The sequence below is a fragment of the Nerophis lumbriciformis genome, linkage group LG35 (assembly GCF_033978685.3).
Source record: "Nerophis lumbriciformis linkage group LG35, RoL_Nlum_v2.1, whole genome shotgun sequence".
Taxonomy (NCBI): domain Eukaryota; kingdom Metazoa; phylum Chordata; class Actinopteri; order Syngnathiformes; family Syngnathidae; genus Nerophis; species Nerophis lumbriciformis.
The window spans coordinates 6,764,982-6,789,000 of record NC_084582.2 but is presented as its reverse complement, the minus strand read 5'-3'; the positions used below and the strand labels follow the sequence as shown (position 1 = coordinate 6,789,000).

Below are 24,019 nucleotides of genomic sequence, written 5' to 3'. Positions count from 1 at the left end.
ACTATGATGACGCAAATTACTGCGTGGATTGTTTTCCCGTGGTGCAAATCGACTGGACCGGACATGGCGTGAAGGTAAATACATGTTTTAATTATACTATAAAAGTGTGCGAACAAGGCGGAGACACACACTTGGCTAAGGAACAAAAAACTACCACAAAGGCGTAAACTATGGGCATGAAACAAATAAACACTTACTGTGACACGAATAAACAAAAACTTACCTGGTCAAGCATGGAACTATGGCATGGAACGCGTAATCATTGGAGTATCAGGTGTAACAGGGGTAATGTCGCCAGGCCGACTACCTGGCAACTACAGGCTTAAACAATAGTGACATGATTGACAACAGGTGCGTGAATCCGAACACATGACAGGTGAAAACTAATGGGTCGCCATGGTGACAAAACAACGGAGTGAAAAAACAGAAGCTATGGAGTTTTAACCAAACAGAACAAAACATGATCACAAGACATGACAACAAGCCTCCCAACCGATAGTTGACGGAGTGAAAGTCACAGTAAATCCCGTAAGATCCACCCTAAGACATCCAGTCTTAATCGCTAACATTGGCTTATTGCAAGAAATCAACATGACTTTGCGCCCAACTGTGGGAACGAAGAAAGTGAGTGTGAAGGACAGTGCTGGAAAATAAATGTAGTTGATATTCATTGAAGCAAAGAAATAAATCATCAAAACAATGACAGAGCGTGTCGTCGACTTGGCAAGGAAGTTTGCTACGTATCACTGCTAGTTTGCACCATGCTGACGCTTGAGGAGTCTAACGCCAGCCAAGGCCATTAAAATAATATCCAGCCTGTAGACATTTGTTTGTGAAAATTTGGAGAGGCTGATGATGATGTGTTTGACAAATGCTGGAATGAGTTACCATAGAAGTCCATTTTCCAAGGTAAATGCAGTGCATTATTAATACATTACTTCATAAAACTACTTTAGTTTGTAGCACATTCTGTGGTTTTGTGCAATATTTCTTGGGCAAAAGTAATTTTTCTTTTTAAAAGACTTGTTAAAAGTGTTATTTAAATGGGCGAAGTTGATTTGAGATACAAGTGTTTTGAGTTGGCCACAGAACCAGTAAGTTGAGGTACGACTGTAGCGAGAAACCTCCAAATTCAAACAATCCTAAATTTTCTGAAAAATAGGCTTCAATCATAGTAAGCGATGTCCAATCTTGCAAGACTTCAGCTTAGCAAGAATCTAAAGCGAAGGTTGTCAGCGTGTGATATGGACCCTGCAGCTTGAGAGAAACAATGAATCATCATACTTTTCAAAATTAATAGTTAGTTTTTTTCTGGAGGATGAACAGTTGTTGTTTTTTTTATATATACACAGGACTGTCTCAGAAAATTAGAATATTGTGATAAAGTCCTTTATTTTCTGTAATGCAATTAAAAAAATTAAAAAAATGTCATACATTCTGGATTCATTACACATCAACTGAAATATTGCAAGCCTTTTATGATTTTAATATTGCTGATTATGGCATACAGCTTAAGAAAACTCAAAAATTGTATCTAAAAAAATTAGAATATTTCCTCAGACCAAGTAAAAAAAAAGATTTATAACAGCAAAACAAAATCAAACATTTGAAAATGTCAATTAATGCACTCAGTACTTGGTTGGAAATCCTTTTGCACGGATTACTGCATCAATGCGGCGTGGCATGGAGGCAATCAGAAAATCAGAAAATGAAATCATCATCTCCATAGAGCTTTTCAACAGATGGAAACATGTAGTGCTCTAAAATCTCTAGAAGCGTCTGACTTGGGCTACGGAAAAGAAGCACTGGACAGTTGCAGAGTGGTCCAGAGTCCTGTTTTCAGACGAAAGCAAGTTTTGTATTTCATTTGGAAGTCAAGGCGCTAGAGTCTGGAGGAAGGCTGGAGAGGAGCAAAATCCAAGTTGCTTGAAATCCAGTGTGAAGTTCCGACAGTCAGCAATGGTTTGGGGAGCCATGTCAGCTGCTGGTGTTGGTCCACTGTGTTTCATCAAGTCCAGAGTCAATGCAGCTGTGTACCAAGAGATTTTAGAGCACTACATGCTTCCATCTGTTGAAAAGCTCTATGGAGATGATGATTTCATTTTCCAGCATCATCTGGCACCTGCCCACAGAGCCAAAACCACCAGTAACTGGTGTACTGACCATGGCATTACTGTCCTCGATTGGCCTGCCAACTCCCCTGACCTGAACCCCATAGAGAATTTGTGGGGTATTGTGAAGAAGAAGCTGAAAGACACCAGACCCAAAAATGCAAATGACACCTCAGCAATGCCACAGGCTGATTGCCTCCATGCCACGCCGCATTGATGCAGTAATCCGTGCAAAAGGATTCCCAACCAAGTACTGAGTGCATTAATTGACATTTTCAAATGTTTGATTTTGTTTTGCTGTTATAAATCTTTTTTTTTTTTACTTGGTCTGAGGAAATATTCAAATTTTTTGAGATACGATTTTTGAGTTTTCTTAAGCTGTATGCCATAATCAGCAATATTAACACAATAAAAGGCTTGCAATATTTCAGTTGATGTGTAATGAATCCAGAATGTATGACTTTTTTTTTTTTTAATTGCATTACAGAAAATAAAGGACTATCACAATATTCTAATTTTCTCAGACAGTCCTGTATATATATATATATATATATATATATATATATATATATATATATATATATATATATATATAATTTTGTGGTGCATTTGTAATGCAACCACAAATAAGTACTAATAAAAGAATATGAGAATAAAAGTACAATGAACTATACACATTTACATAACTAGCATAATGGAAAACTGTACTGAAAATGTTTGTATAATTTCCTGTCACAGCCAACGTTTTCTTATTGACAACTTAAATAGTACAAACTAATAGAAAAACCACACAAGCCAAAGATGTGCTTTTTGACACTGAGTTGATTGAAAAGAAAATTAATAAAATTAAAAATTAACTACAGCAATTTATCTAACGTTTTAGGTGATTTTTTTTTCTGCTCTAACTCTATAATGTCTCTTTCAAGCATTTTAAATTGGTGAACATTTTTACTTTAGTTGTAATATTCAGTGGTCTCTCTGGTCTTTAAACATTACGGCTACTGTTAATGAAGATTATTTGATGGCGACAGGTGGAAAAATGAGCCGAAAACAGGTGAAAATAAGATACCATGTTTTCTGGGCTATAGAGCGCACCAGGATTTAAGCCACACCCACCAAATTTTCATATAATTAAAAAAATTGTTTACGGATATTAGCCGCACTGGTCCATAAGCCACGGATATACCGGTACGAAATATTTTGTAAATGTTTATTTACATACCTTAATTGTTTCCAAGCGGTGCCTGTCACACGGCAGTAAAACAGCTGATCCAACAAAACCGAAGTCATCGTCATGGACCCCCTCGCTGCGGAAGCTAGCTCTCCAATCAACTAAACAGACTCAATAACTCCATGGTGAAGTTTTGCTGAATTTAAGAAACTGAAACAACACAAAAGAATGCCATTGCAGGGATGATGTTTGATAAGAAATTATCGAGTTTGAGCCCATTATCGAATCCTCTTATCGAACCGATTCCTTATCAATTCTCTTATCGAATCCAGATAGGTTGTTGTATATGGAAAAAAACACTATTTGATTTAACAAAAGCTCACTTTTATTTTATAAGAAAAAAATAAAATAAAATAAATAAATATTGACTGTTACCCCCCTAAAAAATAATATATATATATTGATTGTTGTTACCCAAAGTATATTAAGTGGTATTTTTCAGAAAAAACAAATATATACATTAACACAAAAACAACCTGTCTCTGTGATCACTATAGGTGTATAAATAATAATATAGTGTTAAATAAAATCAGTCCCTTGGGCACAAAACTGAAAATAATACAGCTCTCCAAAAACTGCACTTCTGCTGCTATTGGAACATACTAACTACACACACAGGCAGACAGCTAACAAACAATCCAAGACGTCTAATAAAGTTTCAAAGCAGATTAATCCATTGAGGCTCTTTATTGTTGTTGATCTTGCTTTGTCTTTTCCTATCTTTAATTTTGTCTTGCACTGGACTGGTATTTTTTTTTTTTTTTAAACTGAAATACACACAATGACAAATGTATAAGCTATGTGATTCAATTAACATACTGAAATGTAATACACAATATGTAAATATTAGCTTCACACAAATATACAGTACTATCATCAAACAAATACTTCTGAGTGTTGAAACTATTTCGATGGTGGAAATACACGACTGGCAGCCATTTTAAGTCCTCAAAACATCCATTGAAACAGTGCACCAAAATCGTTTTTCAATAAACATCTTACTATCAAATGTAACCACTTTCCACCTTAATATTGAGTTACATAAACAAGTTAACAGTTTACTTACAGACTTATCTTTTCCAAGGCTTGTAAGAGCTAACACAACTTGTCTACTTCTCAATTGTCTCATTAACTGAACTGACGTCGTCAACCTGGAAGTGCCCAAACTATTGACGCGTAGTATTTTCATATCGCCACAAGGTGTCAGTAAGAGTCGACAATCAAATGGGCATAACATTGCCCATTTGGGATTCGTTCCCAGGGATTCGAATAAAGAACCAACTCTTTTTCTTTACTATAGTAGCCTCGATAACGGGAACCGGTTCTCAAAAAGGGATTCGAGTCCATGGAATCGGTTATTTTCTTATCGAACAACCGTGAGAATCGGTTTCGAACATCATCCCTAATTGTAAGTCAATAATACTAACGCAGACACTTGCATACGTGTTAGCATGTTCGCCAATGCTAACGACGCTATCTTGATTACATTATGATAGCACGTACAACTATGCATCAAAACACTCCTACAGAAATCACACATGGGACAGTTTAGTAAGTATGAATTGTTGTAGTTATATTTATAAAACTTACAAACATTGCTTGGAGTGATGAATTAAGAATATTTTTGAGCAGAGACGCTATGAACGACGAGTAGACGAAACCGGATATTTCCGGTTCAAGGCACGAAACAGAAATTAAATTTTTAACCGCGGCACCTGCTGTGAGTGAACTTGTCCAAAAGATGGCGCCATAGCACAAACAATAACACACCTCATCGGTTCTATGAAAAGTCTGCTGAATACAAAACATTGTGGTCGTTAGCGAAGAAAAAACCATACATCTGTCAGGACGTGGACTGTGGCGACGCAAATTACTGCGTGGATTGCTTTCCCCCAAAGCAAAACGACTTGACTGGACACGGCGTGAAGGTAAAGACATGTTTAATTTCTATAAAAAGAACAAAACAAAAGGTGCGCACAAGGCGGAGAACAAACTTGGCTAAGAACAAAACTAACACATAGACTAAGGACATGAAACAAAAATACACTTACTATGACGTGAGCAGAACAGCATGATCTATGGTAAACAAGAGTATCATGGGTAGCATGGGTATCAGAGGTAACATGAGTAGTAATGTCGCCAGGCCGACTGCCTGGCAACTGCAAGCTTAAATAATAAAGGCATGATTGACAACAGGTGCGTGAGTGCAAAACGTGAAAACAGGTGAACTAATCGGTCGTCATGGAAACAGAACAAACAAGAGTGCACAAACAGGAACTAAAAAGAGTCCAAAAACCAAACAGAACATAGCCAAACAAAACATGATCAAAAGACATGACAACATCAGCCGCTCAGTTTCAGAAGCCGCAGGTTTCAAAGCGTGGGAAAAAAGTAGCGGCTTATAGTCCGAAAAAACCCCTGTATTTTAGAACTCACGTCGGTGTCTCACCACCCCTGGCTTCCATTGCTCAACCCACACGCTTCGAAGCAAATGCCAAAAATCCTCGTCCTTCTTAATCTCCAAAGCCAAATAACTCGGCTAAGAAAATGTTGACAGCAGTTGCACAAATTCCTTGACATTTCCACAAATGCGCCTGCACTTAGACTTACTAAAATTAGAGCCATGTTTACTTCCATAAACACACAACAGTGCATAGCGCCGCGTGTGTGGCACATGCAGGTTATTTCCTGTAACCATTTTGTTCACATTAGACATCGCTTTTTTTTTTTTTTTTTGAAAACATGAACTTACAAAAGTTTGTTTTTAAAAAAAAAAAATCAGAATGTTGCTGTGTTTTTTCATTGAGTATGACTACATAAGAAGCCCACGATGAGGCCAAAGATTTCATGATCTGCTATTCCCCCAAAAGGCGGCGTAGTCCATGACAACAAGGCGCGTATTTGAGAAACATGCATAATATTTGCCGTGCATGTTTACAGAGGCAATGTCAGCAGAGCAGTCAAAGAGCAGCGCTAGTACCGAGTGGAATATGTCAACTCAGAAAATGGCACTGTTCTAGAAATACAGCAAAGAAATGTAAATGTATTCATTTTATTAGAATAAAAATAACTATTAGCTTTATGGCGTACGATCATATTTAGAAAATGTACACACAAACAAACAAGTCCACATTTTAAATTGTTTTTAGAAACTGTGGACGTCGTGTCCTCCGGAACAAAGAGGAAAAGAACCATCCGGATTGTTCTAGGCGCAAAGTTCAAAAGCCGGCATTTGTGATGGTATGGGGGTGTATTAGTGCCCAAGACATGAGTAACTTACACATCTGTGAAGGCACGTAAGGTTTTGGAGCAACATATGTTGCCATCCAAGCAGCGTCTTTTTTATGGACGCCCCTGCTTATTTCAGCAAGACAATGCCAAAGCCACATTCTGCACGTGTTACAACAGCGTGGCTTTGTAGTAAAAGAGTGCGGGTACTAGACTGGCCTGCCTGTAGTCCAGACCTGTCTCCCATTGAAAATGTGTGGCGCATTATGAAGCCTAAAATACCACAACGGAGACCCCCGGACTGTTGAACAACTTAAGCTGTACATCAAGCAAGAATGGGAAATAATTCCACCTGAAAAGCTTCGAAAATTGGTCTCCTCAGTTCTTAAACGTTTACTGAGTGTTGTTAAAAGGAAAGGCCATGTAACACAGTGGTAAAAATGCCCCTGTGCCAACTTTTTTGCAATGTGTTGCTGCCATTAAATTGTAAGTTAATGATTAATGAAAATTAAGTTTCTCAGTTTGAACATTAAATATCTTGTCTTTGCAGTCTATTCAATTGAATATAAGTTGAAAAGGATTTGAACATCAATGTATTCTGTTTTTATTTACGAATTACACATGCCAAGTTCACTGGTTTTGTGTTTTGTATTTATTTCACAACGTATTCTGCATGGAAAACTATAATCAGTCTCTATAAAATGTGTCTTGTTTTAATATTTTTGGTTGTCTGCAACAGATTAATTAGATTTCTATTATTTCTTATTGGGGGAAAAATGCTTTGGTTTTCCTATGATTCGATTTTCATTTAACCTTTTGGAATGGATTACCATACCATACCATACCAACTTTATTTATGAAGCCCTTTAAAAACAAGCACAGTTGAAAAACAAAGGGCTGTACACCACAAAAAAATAGAGGCAAAGGACGGACTAAAAAATAACATTTAAAACAGAAATAAAAAAATACACATTGAAAAAGCAAATATAAATTACCCTAAGAACAATTTGTTAGATAAAAAACAGTTTAAAAGTTAAAAACAGTTAAAATCCAGTGAATAAAAAATGGGTTTTAAGAAGGGTCTTAAAATAGCCAAAGAAGGGACCAGTCTCACATGGAGAGGGAGATTACTAACAAAATCCGAGGTACCTCTGTTTAATTCCTTTTAAACGGGGTTTGACAACACTTTTAAAACTATAATTGTTAATTGTCAGGAAACAAAACAATGTGCAAGAACAATTAAGTGTCTGCTTGACGTGCATTATTTTCAGGCTTTTGCAGGCCTTGCAGCCTTGCTGTAGGTGGAACATATTTTTACAACAGCAGCTCATTGCCTACTTGGCATTCAGCAAACACTCGCATACACCCACATTTGTCAGAGATTGCATATTTAAGGAGGTTTTTATAGAACAAGTGAACTTCCAGGTTGATACTTAGACCAAAAGTGAGAGTGAAGAGACAGAACGTTGCTCATTTTCGCTGGAGAACAGACATTGAGCAGATGTTTTGTGTAAGAGTGTCTGTGTGTGTGTGTGTTCTTGTATTTCTACCCTTCTTGAGACATCAACAAGGAAAAGTATCTTCCATATGAGGACCGGTGAACAAGCTAGGTCTGAAATCATGGTCCCAATATGGAAAACAATTGCATCTAATCCATCAAAATTAGGGTGGTCCCAAAAAGGAGGGATTTTTCAAATTGACTGTGCGTCGGTTTTAAAAGTGCTCCCCCTCTGGTCAACATATGAAATAACAAGTGTGTGTAAGAAATTTAAATGTGCCCCCTTTGGCCAAAATTTATTTGAAAAATAAAATACCACGCACTCTGGGAGTCGAATGTATTGTACATGCAAATTCACATATGCTCACATACGTACATAGGTACCTACGCTCCCACATACATACACAAATACAGTACATATTTACCTACCTAATGTTCGTACATCCACATGCACATTCAATATACAAACATACACATACTGTACATATACATTCACTGTACAAACACATATACACATTCTGTACATATACATTCATTGTACAAACACATATACACATTCTGTACATATACAAGTACATATGCATACTTACACTCATGCACATAATCACGTTTCATCAAACATATATTAACGTTGTTGCCCTAGGGTAAACTGGGTGTAACATATGGCACACTGACAAAGCTTAACCTATTGTGACTATAACAATCTACAAGGTTAATGTAGGTTGCTTCTCTTTCTCCCCCTCCATTTTTCTGCATTCTTTCGTATCTCAAGTTATCATTACGTATATGTATTGTTGCATTTAAACAACTGTATTGTTGATAATAAAGGTAAATTATTGGTATTGTTCATTATCAATAGCGCTATTTCTATTGGTATTTGTATTGATCCATTTGTAGTGTAATAATGCTCATTGTCATTTCTGTATTTTTTTAAATTTTTCGCTAACTGCTTATTTGCTATTACTTTTACCATCATATTTGTACATGTCATATTTGCTGATGTTGCTCTATTGTTGTTGTTGTTGTTGTTGTTTGCTGTTGTTGTTTTTGTCTCTCTGTCTAATCCCCCTCTTGTCCCCACAATTTCCCCCTCTGTCTTCTTTTTTTTTCTCTTTCTATCCCCTCCTGCTCCGGCCCGGCTGCACTAAATGATAATATAAATACATTTAATAAAGTCAAATACAAATAAGGCAACAAGAGAAGTATCCTACACTTCTCTTTTGTAAAGTAAATCTGAACAGCCGACATGGGCATCTACATCAACTATATGATTTGCCTGAGAAGCTGGACAGGACACACAAAAAAAAATAAAAATAAAATAAAATAAAATAAATATGTATATAGAGACATACTGTAATAACTTTAAGTAAATAATGAAGATTAAAGACCAATTACAAACAAAAAAATTTAAAAATATATATGTTTGCATAGTATGTATATATTATTACTGTTTCAAATACAAATCTTGATATATCTAGAAAGGGTAGTCCTAAAGAGGTAGGCATTTTTCGGAGGTCTCAAGAAGGTAATAAATACAAGAGTGTGTCTGTGTGTTCTTGTATTTCTACCCTTCTTGAGACTACAAGGAAAAGTACCTTCTATATGAGGACCGGTGAACAAGTTAGTGACTGAAATCATGGTCCCAATACGGAAAACCATTGCATCTAATAGAGAATGTCTCATTTGCACCCCTGGTGGTGAAATCTATCAAAATTAGGGTGGTCCCAAAAAGGAGGGATTTTTCAAATTGACTGTGTGTCGGTTTTAAAAGTGCTCCCCCTCTGGTCAACATATGAAATAACAAGTGTGTGTAAAAAAAATTAAGTGCTCCCCTTCTGGCCAATATATGTAATTAGTGTGTGTAAGAAATTGAAATGTGCCCCCTTTGGCCAAAATTAATAAACAAAATAAAATAAACATATATAGAGAGATTCACTGTAATAACTTGAAGTAAATAATGAAGATTACAAAACAATTACAAACAACAAATAAAAAAAATGACTAAAAGCTTACCTTTTTTATATTTGCATAGTATGTATTTATTATTAATGTTGTAAATACAAATCTTTATATATATCTAGAAAGGGTGGTCCTAAAGAGGTAGGCATTTGTAGAGGTCTCAAGAAGGGAACAAATACAAGAGCGTGTGTGTGTGTGTGTGTGTGTGTGTGTGTGTGTGTGTTCTTGTATTTCTATCCTTCTTGAGACATCAACAAGGAAAAGTACCTTCCATATGAGGACCGGTGAACAAGTTAGGACTGAAATCATGGTCCCAATATGGAAAACCATGGCATCTAATAGAGAATGTCTCATTTGCACCCCTGGTGGTGACATCTATCAAACTCCTGTGTGTCGGTTTTAAAAGTGATCCCCCTGTGGTCAACATATGAAATAACAAATGTGTGTAAAAATTTGAAGTGCTCCCCCTCTGGCCAACATATGTAATAAGTGTGTGTAAGAAATTGAAATGCGCCCCCTTTGGCTAAAATGATTTTTTTTTTTAATGTATCTAGAGGCAAAAACTCGGACATGGGAGGAGTTCGGGGAAGCCATGGAAAACGACTTCCGGACGGCTTCGAAGCGATTCTGGACCACCATCCGCCGCCTCAGGAAGGGGAAGCAGTGCACTACCAACACCGTGTATGGTGCGGATGGTGTTCTGCTGACCTCGACTGCGGAAGTTGTGGATCGGTGGAGGGAATACTTCGAAGACCTCCTCAATCCCACCAACACGTCTTCCTATGAGGAAGCAGTGCCTGGGGAATCTGTGGTGGGCTCTCCTATTTCTGGGGCTGAGGTTGCTGAGGTAGTTAAAAAGCTCCTCGGTGGCAAGGCCCCGGGGGTGGATGAGATCCGCCCGGAGTTCCTTAAGGCTCTGGATGCTGTGGGGCTGTCTTGGTTGACAAGACTCTGCAGCATCGCGTGGACATCGGGGGCAGTACCTTTGGATTGGCAGACCGGGGTGGTGGTTCCTCTCTTTAAAAAGGGGAACCGGAGGGTGTGTTCTAACTATCGTGGGATCACACTCCTCAGCCTTCCCGGTAAGGTCTATTCAGGTGTACTGGAGAGGAGGCTACGCCGGATAGTCGAACCTCGGATTCAGGAGGAACAGTGTGGTTTTCGTCCTGGTCGTGGAACTGTGGACCAGCTCTATACTCTCGGCAGGGTCCTTGAGGGTGCATGGGAGTTTGCCCAACCAGTCTACATGTGTTTTGTGGACTTGGAGAAGGCATTCGACCGTGTCCCTCGGGAAGTCCTGTGGGGAGTGCTCAGAGAGTATGGGGTATCGGACTGTCTGATTGTGGCGGTCCGCTCCCTGTATGATCAGTGTCAGAGCTTGGTTCGCATTGCCGGCAGTAAGTCGGACATGTTTCCGGTGAGGGTTGGACTCCGCCAAGGCTGCCCTTTGTCACCGATTCTGTTCATAACTTTTATGGACAGAATTTCTAGGCGCAGTCAAGACGTTGAGGGGATTCGGTTTGGTGGCTGCAGGATTAGGTCTCTGCTTTTTGCAGATGATGTGGTCCTGATGGCTTCATCTAGCCAGGATCTTCAGCTCTCACTGGATCGGTTCGCAGCTGAGTGTGAAGCGACTGGGATGAGAATCAGCACCTTCAAGTCCGAGTCCATGGTTCTCGCCCGGAAAAGGGTGGAGTGCCATCTCCGGGTTGGGGAGGAGATCTTGCCCCAAGTGGAGGAGTTCAAGTACCTCGGAGTCTTGTTCACGAGTGAGGGAAGAGTGGATCGTGAGATCGACAGGCGGATCGGTGCGGCGTCTTCAGTAATGCGGACGCTGTATCGATCCGTTGTGGTGAAGAAAGAGCTGAGCCGGAAGGCAAAGCTCTCAATTTACCGGTCGATCTACGTTCCCATCCTCACCTATGGTCATGAGCTTTGGGTTATGACCGAAAGGACAAGATCACGGGTACAAGCGGCCGAAATGAGTTTCCTCCGCCGGGTGGCGGGGCTCTCCCTTAGAGATAGGGTGAGAAGCTCTGTCATCCGGGGAGAGCTCAAAGTAAAGCCGCTGCTCCTCCACATCGAGAGGAGCCAGATGAGGTGGTTCGGGCATCTAGTCAGGATGCCACCCGAGCGCCTCCCTAGGGAGTTGATTAGGGCACGTCCGACCGGTAGGAGGCCACGAGGAAGACCCAGGACACGTTGGGAAGACTATGTCTCCCGGCTGGCCTGGGAACGCCTCGGGGTCCCACAGGAAGAGCTGGACGAAGTGGCTGGGGAGAGGGAAGTCTGGGCTTCCCTGCTTAGGCTACTGCCCCCGCGACCCGACCTCGGATAAGCGGAAGAAGATGGATGGATGGTATCTAGAGACATACTGTAATAACTTGAAGTAAATAATGAAGATTAAAAACCAATTACAAAAAAATAAAAAATTGTAAAAAAAAATAACTAAAAGCTTATGTTTTTTATATTTGCATAGTATTTATATATTATTAATGTTGTAAATACAAATCTTTATATATCTAGAAAGGATTGTCCTAAAGAGGTAGGCATTTTTCGGAGGTCTCAAGAAGGTAACAAATACAGACTCTCTGTGTGTGTGTGTGTGTGTGTGTGTGTGTGTGTGTGTGTGTGTGTGTGTGTGTGTGTGTGTGTGTGCGTGTGTGTGTGTGTGTGAGATCCAGCCCACCCACCAGCCTCCCACACTTTCATACAGTTGAATAATTGCTTAAAGCAAACAATATTTGCACAGATGTGTAAAGTGCATACGCTCATGAGCACTCACAGAGCATAATAAAACACTACAGACATGACTCACGAGATTTCTCATGAGGGGCTGAGTGACAGCTCCCTTCGAGGGGCTGCTGGGACATGCAGTTCAGCACATGAGATGCTGGAGTAATGACTATAGATTGGAGGTGGAACAGGATGGAGAGAAGGACAATAATTGAGACTGATGGGAGGGTTTGTGTGTAACCGGTGCAGGGATCCAGCTGCAGGATTTGAACCGCACGCTGAGCATCCAGCGAGTTCGAGAGGAGGATGCCGGCCTCTACACCTGCACCGCCTGCAACCTGCGTGGCTGTGCGCACTCAACGGCGGCCATCCGGGTCATTGGTGAGACAACACACACATTATATAACAGCAATTTCACCCAGGAAGCTCCTCACCGCTGACACGTCGTGTGTAAGGTCGGAATTTTAATCATTCCCCTTCCACATTTCACTGCCCGGAGGCACGCACACTTCCCTGCTATAAAATCAAAATCACTGACCGCTGGTGCAATTTTGTATTCCGGATGAATAATTCAGTAGGTTTGCAGGACTAAGCTTCATGGTCCATATCGATTATATGGGTAATTTTGTCATCACCACACCATCAAGATTTAATGTCGGGATGGTACGCGAATGCTGATGACAGCACTTTTTCTACAGTCAATAAAATGTCATTCTTGTTCCCACAGAGAGGCGCGGCATCGGAATCTCTGAGGTGGAACAAAATCTGTTAAAGGACTGTAGAATAGGGAAAAATGACACCAGAAATAATCTGTCCATTGGCCATTGATAATAAAATAACGGCTAGGATTAATATAGCGCTTTTCTAGATACCGTATTTTTCGGACTATAAGTTGCAGTTTTTTTCATAGTTTGGCCGGGGGTGCGATTTATACTCAGAAGCGACTTATGTGTGAAATTATTAACACATTACCGTAAAATATCAATGAATATTATTTAGCTCATTCACGTAAGACAGTGTTTTTCAACCTTTTTTGAAGCAAGGCACATTTCTTGCATTAAAAAAATCCGGAGGCACACCACCAGCAGAAATCATAAACTCGGTTGACAGTAAAGAGTCTTTGTCGCAATTGTTGGATATGACTTTAAACGATAACCAAGCATGCATCACTATAGCTCTTGTCTCAAAGTAGGTGTATTGTCACCACCTGTCACATCACGCCCTGACTTATTTTGAGTTTTTTGCTGTTTTCCTGTGTGTAGTGTTTTAGTTCTTGTCTTGCGCTCCTATTTTGGTGGCTTTTTCTCTTTTTTTGGTATTTTCATGTCTTCCTTTGAGCGATATTTCCTGCATATACTTTGTTTTAGCAATCAAGAATATTTCAGTTGTTTTCATCCTTCTTTGTGGGGACATTGTTGATTGTCATGTCATGTTCGGATGTACATTGTGGACGCCATCTTTGCTCCACAGTAAGTCTTTGCTGTCGTCCAGCATTCTGTTTTTGTTTACTTTGTAGCCAGTTCAGTTTTAGTTTCGTTCTGCATAGCCTTCCCTAAGCTTCAATTACTTTTCTTAGGGGCACTCACCTTTTGTTTATTTTTGGTTTAAGCATAAGACACCTTTTTACCTGCACACTGCCTCCCACTGTTTCCAACATTTACAAAGCAATTAGCTACCGGCTGTCACCTACTGATATGGAAGAGTATTGCACGGTTACTCTGCCGAGCTCTAGACAGCACCGACACTCAACAACAACAGATAATTTGCAGACTATAATTAGTGGTTTGCAAAAAATATTTTTAACCCAAATAGGTGAAATTAGATAATCACACCAGACTGTATCTCACGGCACACTAGTGTGCCACGGCACAGTGGTTGAAAAACACTGACGTAAGAGACTAGACGTATAAGATTTCATGGGATTTAGCGATTAGGAGAGACAGATTGTTTGGTAAACGTATAGCATGTTCTATATCAGGGGTCACCAGGTAGCCCATAAGGATCAGATGAGTCGCCCGCTGGCCTGTTCTAAAAATAGCAGCACTTACCAGTGAGCTGCCTCTATTTTTAAAATGGCATTTATTTACTAGCAAGCTGGTCTCGCTTTGCTCGACATTTTTAATTCTAAGAGAGACAAAACTCATAGAATTTGAAAATCCAAGAAAATATTTTAAAGACTTGGTCTTCACTAACTGACTAAGAAACAGATAACAGATTTGGTGTCCAGTTCAAAGTGTGACATGATTTATTGAAAAATTTGAGAGTTGACTTTTGTATTTTACATGAGTTATTATTTGTACAAACATGGCGCAAAGTAATTCATGATTTGTTAAAAAAAAAATGTTAGTGGCTAGCTAGTTAAAATGGGATATTGTGATTTCACAAGACTGTCTTAGAAGTGATCATTTGAAAATGTTCAATTTGAAAAATGTGCACTTAGAGAAAATATAAAAATAAAGTGTTGCATATTGATATTTATCTGTTTCTATATATATTTAGTGTGAGAAATCATTAAGATGATCAGTGTTTCCACAAAGATAAATATCATTAATTATTAATAATAACATAGAGTTAAAGGTAAATTGAGCAAATTGGCTATTTCTGGCAATTTATATAAGTGTGTATCAAACTGGTAGCCCTTCGCATTAATCAGTACCCAAGGAGTAGCTCTTGGTTTCAAAAAGGTTGGTGACCCCTGTTCTATATGTTATAGCTATTTGAATGACTCTTACCATAATATGTTACGTTAACATACCAGGCACGTTCTCAGTTGGTTATTTATGCCTCATATAACGTACACTTATTCAGCCTGTTGTTCACTATTCTTTATTTATTTTAAATTGCCTTTCAAATGTCTTTTCTTGGTGTTGGGTTTTATCAAATACATTTTCCCAAAAAATGCGACTTATATTCCAGTGCGACTTATACTCAGAAAAATACGGTACTCACAGTGCTTTACAGTAAGAACTGAGAACGTATCGTCCATGCACTCCACATTCATGCAATGATGGGGGTACACAAGCTGACCTGGGGTAGACTGACGGAAATGTGGTTTTCTCGACAACCGCAAAAGCACTTATAAACACGTGCCACTTGGGTGGAAACGTCTTGCCCAAGGACACAACGGCAGTGATCAGAATCAGAATAGTTTTTATTGCCATTGTTTGAGAACGGGTTCACAAACTAGGAATTTTTCTTGGTGCAATCGTGCAACATAAAACACATATAACACAGAATAGGTACCGTATTTTTCGGAGTATAAGTCGCTCCGGAGTATAAGTCGCACCGGCCGAAAATGCATAATAAAGAAGGAAAAAAACATATATAAGTCGCACTGGAGTATAAGTCGCATTTTTGGGGGAAATGTATTTGATAAAAGCCAACACCAAGAATAGACATTTGAAAGGCAATTTAAAATAAATAAAGAATAGTGAACAACAGGCTGAATAAGTGTACGTTATATGAGGCATAAATAACCAACTGAGAACGTGCCTGGTATGTTAACGTAACATATTATGGTAAGAGTCATTCAAATAACTATAACATATAGAACATGCTATACGTTTACCAAACAATCTGTCACTCCTAATCGCTAAATCCCATGAAATCTTATACGTCTAGTCTCTTACGTGAATGAGCTAAATAATATTATTTGATATTTTACGGTAATGTGTTCATAATTTCACACATAAGTCGCTCCTGAGTATAAGTCGCACCCCCGGCCAAACTATGAAAAAAACTGCGACTTATAGTCCGAAAAATATGGTAATAAAAAGAGCTGTAATACCGCTAACTCCGGGTATCCTTTCACGTAAAACCAAACAGTGCCGTATTTCGATAGCTTTGTTGCATGTTACTTCACGTCCGGTTGCAGACTCGGTCGCCTCAAACACTTGGCGAGCAAACAAGCACTCGAGCAGCACTCGGAGCCAACTCAGTAGGATGGCCTCTAAGTAATGTTGCAATTTTCTCTGCTAACAAAGCAAGTAAAAACACCTGAACTTACAGTAAGGCTTCACTATTCAAAATGCGCTAGCTCGATGCTAATTTACCTTAGGCCCAGTTTACACTAAGCCGGTTATCCACGTCCACACACAACAATGCCACCGTTTAAGACCCCCGCCCCCCTATGTCCGCCGGCACAACGCGACCTAGTACGCATGCGCGGAAAATGCACACGTCACAGTCACCTCCAGTGTTGCTTTGTGTGCAAGTTCTTAAATTTAACTTAACTGAACAATATCCAGTTTTGTGGTATTTCAATTAACTGGAATCCAGTGTGCTATTGTAGTGAATCACACCTGAACCATCATAAATTATCAAATCTTTATTGGACACGTGAAAGTACACGATGTGATAAAGAACATTTTACATTAATCAAGCTAGGGATCTAGATATCTGGTCAGGACACTCCTCACTCTTTTGCCTTCACTTCGATTTTGGTGACTTTATATACTCTGGACCTAGACGTTGAGTCGGCGACATACATGGCGGACAATAACTGCTGTCTGGGCGAGGTCTTTCTGGGGTCACTTCCTCTCCGAACTCAGTTTCTAAATGATCAATGAGTCCATACAAAGCTAAGTGCCGGAGATTCAAGAATTACACGGCTGACTTACCCGTGTAAAAATGTGTCCGAGGAGGGGGACCTTAAACAATGGTTTAGTGTGGCTGAAACGGGGCTTAGGTTAAATAATTATTCGTTTAAGGGGTTATCCGGCTTAGTGTAGACATGGCCTTAGATTTGCTATACACATGCTACACTGATTAGCATTAGTATGGTGAGTTTAACACCTCCACATTTAGCAATCAAAAACTACAACTAAGATGCATGTTACAATCAAACAGCTAATGTGTAATAAGTACAATACTTACTGTATAAAGACTTTTAGGGCGCAACAAAAGGCTAGTTTCAGTGTAATGGCAAAGACTACTCCCTGACCAGGCAACACTACTGTCATTTTGGAATTGCAACTGCACGCAAAGTCTACTAAATACTATTTGTAAATACCACTCAGAAGTGTAAGAAATCAAAGTATAACAGCTGAAACCATTTGTTATTATTAAACTAATTAAAATGGATTAACCCATGGACACAGAAGCACCAGAAAGTGGTGGAGTTCAGTGCCCAGGTACCAGGAATTGGTACCGCATCGATTAAAATGTAAAAGGTACTCATCCTGAGATAGTGACTAGGATGGTGGAAACTGGATTCGTACCAGGAACCCTCGAGTTTCTGGACGATCCACTCTACCATCTGAGGCGCCCCGCCCTGAATCTGTTGCATTTGCTGCCAACGCACAATTATTACATGTAACTGTCTCCACAAAGTGTCCTCCAAAAAAATACGGTAGCTGATATTTTCAAAAAATAACAACGTTTACCGTTTCTAACGTTAAATATCTTGTCTTTGCAGTCTATTCAATTGAATATAAGTCATACTTGCCAACCTTGAGACCTCCGATTTTGGGAGGTGGGGGGTGGGCGTGGTTAAGAGGGGAGGAGTATATTTACAGCTAGAATTCACCAAGTCAAGTATTTCATATATATATATATATATATATATATATATATATATATATATATATAGTATAACAGTTGTGCACTGCACTCTCTAAAAGCTGTAGATGTCATTGTCACATATGCATGTACAGTAGATGGCAGTATTGTCCTGTTTAAGAGTGTCACAACATTGCTGTTTCTGGCAGACGAACTGCTTTACGGTAGACGAAAACGTGACTGCTGTTGTAGTGTGTTGTTACCGCGCTGGGAGGACGTTAATGAAACTGCCCAACCCCGGCCGAGTCATACCAAAGACTATAAAAATGGGACCCATTACCTCCCTGCTTGGCACTCAGCATCAAGGGTTGGAATTGGGGGTTAAATCACCAAAAATTATTCCCGGGCGCGGCAACCGCTGCTGCTGCCCACTGCTCCCCTCACCTCCCAGGGGGTGATCAAGGGTGATGGGTCAAATGCAGAGAATAATCTCGCCACACCTAGAGTGTGTGTGTGACAATCATTGGTACTTTAACTTTAACTTTTAACAATAAACCCACAGAAACCAAGAACTCGCCCTCGATCATTCTACAGTTATAACGTGATTGGGCAGGCACGCTGTTTATATTGTGGGAAAGCGGACGTGAGAACAGGCTGGCTGCTGTCGACACGTCACTCAGGTCCGCATGGAGCTGGAGGGGGCGTGGCCTCCAGCTCTGCCTGAATTTCGGGAGGTTTTCGGGAGAGGCGCTGAATTTCGGGAGTCTCCCTGAAAATCCGGGAGGGTTGGCAAGTATGATAAAAGTTGAAAAGGATTTGCAAATCATTGTATTCTGTTTTTATTTACCATTTACACAACGTGCCAACTTCACTAGTTTTGGGTTTGGTACATTGTGTTCCCATTTTAAAAAAAGGTGCTCTCTTTTTGCCTAGGTTCCAGCGACAAGGCCAGCGTGGAGATCGTAATACTCATCGGGACCGGAGTCATCGCGGTCTTCTTCTGGGCCTTACTCATCCTCATATTCTGCAACGTCAAACGGGTCAGAGGTCGCCGCTTAACACCCCGTGTGTCTGAGTGTTTGTGAGAGTCTGCCAGAGCGAATGACTCGGCCACCTCTGACTCATCGCTGGCTCAGTCACCTTCCTCTTTGAACGCTGCGGCTTTTTATCCAGCAGAACAAGGACGAACGTGACGGGTCCCAAATTGCAATTTATTATTTTGCTAACTTTGTCACATAACACATTGTCACGCGGCCGCTCCGCCTGGGAGGAACACTTTGACAGTTCTCTACTGCGCTCTCAAGGTGCTTTCATTTGTCACTCCCAGCCCACGATAACGTTATGTCATGTCTCCGCGTCCCTCAGATTAACCCCGCCGACATCAAGACGGGATATCTGTCAATCATCATGGACCCCGGCGTGGTGCCCGTGGACGAGCAGTGCGAATACCTGCCCTACGACTCCTCCCAGTGGGAAATCCCTCGAGATCGACTCCGACTGGGTGAGAGGGGGGGGACATGCAGAGATGCATGCTGGGATAATGGAGGGAACAGGTGGAGGGAATACCAAGGGGCAAGACGAGATGGATGAAGCTGAATTAGTTTTCCATTCCCTTGAATTCTTAATGGAAGAGTTTGGATTGCAGACTGCCCTCCCCCCCAAAAAAGTGCTAATGTTTAATATGTGCTCGCTCCCTGCACGGCTCTTTAGAAACACCCCCAGGAAAAAGCATCTGCTCTCCGGCTGCAACTCATTGGAGCACACTGTTTAGAAAAGCGCTGCAAATTGAGATAGTAATTTCTCTGGCTGGTCTCCATAGCTGCCGGATGCATTTAGTATTTTTTTTTTTTTTTTTAATGAAATTACCAGAGTAAATACCGAGCCCGGTTCTAAATGTTGTGTCTTTTTGCGGCCCCTGGAAACAGGGAAGGTTTTAGGCCAGGGGGCCTTCGGGAAGGTAATGGAGGCATCAATCTACGGCATCAGCAAGAACATACGCCCGGACACGGTGGCTGTCAAGATGTTGAAAGGTGGGATTTATGCTTTGTGTGTGTAAAATTGTCGACAATCAAAATATCCTTTATATATTCATAGGTCACCGTAGTGGTGCGGCGTCTGAGCGCCAAATGATTGGAAGGCAGACTTTCAGTTTGTCGGAAGTGTGGCGTGTTTATTGACAAAGCATGCCTTAAACACGTGTACGAACCCCGTTTCCATATGAGTTGGGAAATTGTGTTAGATGTAAATATAAACGGAATACAATGATTTGCAAATCATTTTCAACCCATATTCAGTTGAATGCACTACAAAGAAAACATATTTGATGTTCAAACTCATAAACTTTTTTTTTTTTTGCAAATAATAATTAACTTAGAAATTCATGGCTGCAACACGTGCCAAAGTAGTTGGGAAAGGGCATGTTCACCACTGTGTTACATGGCCTTTCCTTTTAACAACACTCAGTAAACGTTTGGGAACTGAGGAGACACATTTTTTAAGCTTCTCAGGTGGAATTCTTTCCCATTCTTGCTTGATGTACAGCTTAAGTTGTTCAACAGTCCGGGGGTCTCCTTTGTGGTATTTTAGGCTTCATAATGCGCCACACATTTTCAATGGGAGACAGGTCTGGACTACAGGCAGGCCAGTCTAGTACCCGCACTCTTTTACTATGAAGCCACGTTGATGTAACACGTGGCTTGGCATTGTCTTGCTGAAATAAGCAGGGGCGTCCATGGTAACGTTGCTTGGATGGCAGCATATGTTGTTCCAAAACCTGTATGTACCTTTCAGCATTAATGGCGCCTTCACAGATGTGTAAGTTACCCATGTCTTGGGCACTAATACACCCCCATACCATCACAGATGCTGGCTTTTCAACTTTGCGCCTATAACAATCCGGATGGTTCTTTTCCTCTTTGGTCCGGAGGACACGACATCCACAGTTTCCAAAAACAATTTTTAAATGTGGACTTGTCAGACCACAGAACACTTTTCCACTTTGTATCAGTCCATCTTAGATGAGCTCAGGCCCAGCGAAGCCGACGGCGTTTCTGGGTGTTGTTGATAAACGGCTTTCGCCTTGCATAGGAGAGATTTAACTTGCACTTACAGATGTAGCGACCAACTGTAGTTACTGACAGGGGGTTTCTGAAGTGTTCCTAAGCTCATGTGGTGATATCCTTTACACACTGATGTCGCTTGTTGATGCAGTACAGCCTGAGGGATCGAAGGTCACGGGCTTAGCTGCTTACGTGCAGTGATTTCTCCAGATTCTCTGAACCCTTTGATGATATTACGGACCGTAGATGGTGAAATCCCTAAATTCCTTGCAATAGCTGCTTGAGAAAGTTTTTTCTTAAACTGTTCAACAATTTGCTCACGCATTTGTTGACAAAGTGGTGACCCTCGCCCCATCCTTGTTTGTGAATGACTGAGCATTTCATGGGATCTACTTTTATACCCAATCATGGCACCCACCTGTTTCCAATTTGCCTGTTCACCTGTGGGATGTTCCAAATAAGTGTTTGATGAGCATTCCTCAAATTTATCAGTATTTATTGCCACCTTTCCCAACTTCTTTGTCACGTGTTGCTGGCATCAAATTCTAAAGTTAATGATTTGCAAAAAAAAAAAAAAGGTTTATGAGTTTGAACATCAAATATGTTGTCTTTGTAGCATATTCAACTGAATATGAGTTGAAAAGGATTTGCACATCATTGTATTCCGTTTATATTTACATCTAACACAATTTCCCAATTCATATGGAAACGGGGTTTGTAAAACAGGACAAAAAAAATCAAAGTAGCGACTTAAACAATCAAAAGTGCAAAGCAAGGAATCTACCGTATTTTTCGGACTACAAGGCGCACTTAAAATCCTTTCATTTTCTCAAAACTCGACAATGCGCCTTATAACCCGGTGCGCCTAATGTACGGAATAATTCTGGTTGTGCTTACCGACCTCGAAGCAATTTTATTTGGTGCATGGTGAAATGTTAAGTGTGACCAGTAGATGGCAGTCATACATAAGAGATATGTGTAAACTGCAATATGATGTCAGTCACACATAAGAGATACGTGTAGACTGCAATATGACTCAAGAAAACAACACCAACATTTTATATGTTCCATTGAAAATATAGAACATTACACACGGTGCTCAAAAATCTATCAAAATGTTTTGGAACGACTTTGGTAAGCTATGAAGCCACACCGCTTGATGGATTGTACTGTGCTTCAACATACGAGTATTATTATGGTGTGTGTATAAGGTAAGACATTATCTGTTTCGCAATATTATGCAAACGCAACTTTTCTTACCTTCTGGTACCTGCTGATCTGTATTTGGGATCTGCATAAGTCCTGAAAATTTGCGTCAGTACGCCTTTGTAGTCCGTGCCGACACCATCGTCGATAAGCTTCTTCTTTTTCCTCTATCTTCTTGTTATGGGACATTCATCCTCCGCTGTTGCCATTTCTAATATAAAGTAGTGTAAAGTTCTTACTTATATATGTCAGTAAACTCGCCATGAAAGCGCTAAAACATACCGGTGTAGTGAGTTTACATTATTCACCCAAGGAACTTTAGTTATTAGAGTTCCGGTCGGACGTTTTTTCACGGGACACATTGTTATTGCACTAGTGCGCTCCGTTGTTGATTGAAGTAAAGTCTGAATGTCATTAAAACAGTTAGCTCCATCTTTTGACACTTCTTCCACTCCCGTCCTTGCACGCTACAACGAAGATGACGGGGAGAAGACTCTGCCACGTAAATAAGACCGCCCACCCTGAAGCGACTGTCAGAAAGCGGCTTAAAGATGATCTGTAAAACCTAATCTATGCAACATTTTAACCAAATAACCACCATTACATGTTATGTAGACCACAAGGAAGTGTTTTACATTTAGAAAAAAAAAATAATAATATGACTCCTTTAATGCGCCCTATAATCCGGTGCACCTTTTGTATGAAAATAGACCTGACTAGACCCGCACATCGACAGTGCACTTTATAATCCGGTGCGCCCCATGGTCCGGAAAATACAGTACTCTTACAAATGCTAGCAAACCAATAATATAATGAGGTGAAGATCTGTTTAGACAAATGATGAGTGCCAAGTTTATCCACTCTGTCACAGTCACACAATTGAAATTCTAATATAAAAGGCATTAAAACACCAAACGAATTAAATTTAAACTTGCATAAGCTCACTCGGACAGAACACATTAAGCCTACAAAGTCCAGCGTATCAACGATCATAAAATTGAGCTAAGTAGAGTTTTATGTGTCTCTTCCAGGCGCAAACATTCCCCAGTCCTCTAATAGTGTGAGGCACTTCGTTCCATTCGGATGACGCTCTAACCGAGGCCGACTTTTTCCAACTTTACTGTCAGAGGCGTCGTTAACCTTAAAAGGTGGCCGATGAACGTGTGAAATGATTATGTATTTGCATCATTGTGGTTCTTGTCCAGCATACTGGAGCTTTCTCTCAGCAGAACATCAGTATGTTGTGTCCTACGGTGGCAAATACTCAGAAAAGTCCAAAACACACGCAAACCTCAAAAACATAGAATACAGAGGAAACACCACACAAGTACGATAAAAGGGGAAGATAGATATCTACACGTAAATGTTGCATCTGACGCGGTTATTAGACTGATTGGTCTGATGAAAGCCTTGCTCAGGATGGTGGTCGTGTTGACGTGCTTGACCAGCCTGAAGGCAGCATCTACGTATAAACATCTATGTGTAAGTCCTA

General features: G+C 40.3%; 1 protein-coding gene and 1 long non-coding RNA gene across 2 annotated transcripts in view; one reads left to right on the top strand and one right to left on the bottom strand.

Annotated features, from left to right (window-relative positions):
* The window catches only part of LOC133575062 (uncharacterized), a 71,367-nt gene that overhangs the window by 10,669 nt on the left and 36,679 nt on the right, over nt 1–24,019 (bottom strand). The gene's annotated exons all lie outside the window — the stretch shown is intronic.
* The window catches only part of flt4 (fms related receptor tyrosine kinase 4), a 228,676-nt gene that overhangs the window by 170,044 nt on the left and 34,613 nt on the right, over nt 1–24,019 (top strand). The window contains exons 15-18 of the mRNA XM_061927512.2: nt 13,013–13,144; nt 19,196–19,302; nt 19,628–19,763; nt 20,188–20,292. Coding sequence (XP_061783496.2) covers nt 13,013–13,144; nt 19,196–19,302; nt 19,628–19,763; nt 20,188–20,292 — 480 coding nt within the window. The remainder of the gene's footprint in view (nt 1–13,012; nt 13,145–19,195; nt 19,303–19,627; nt 19,764–20,187; nt 20,293–24,019) is intronic.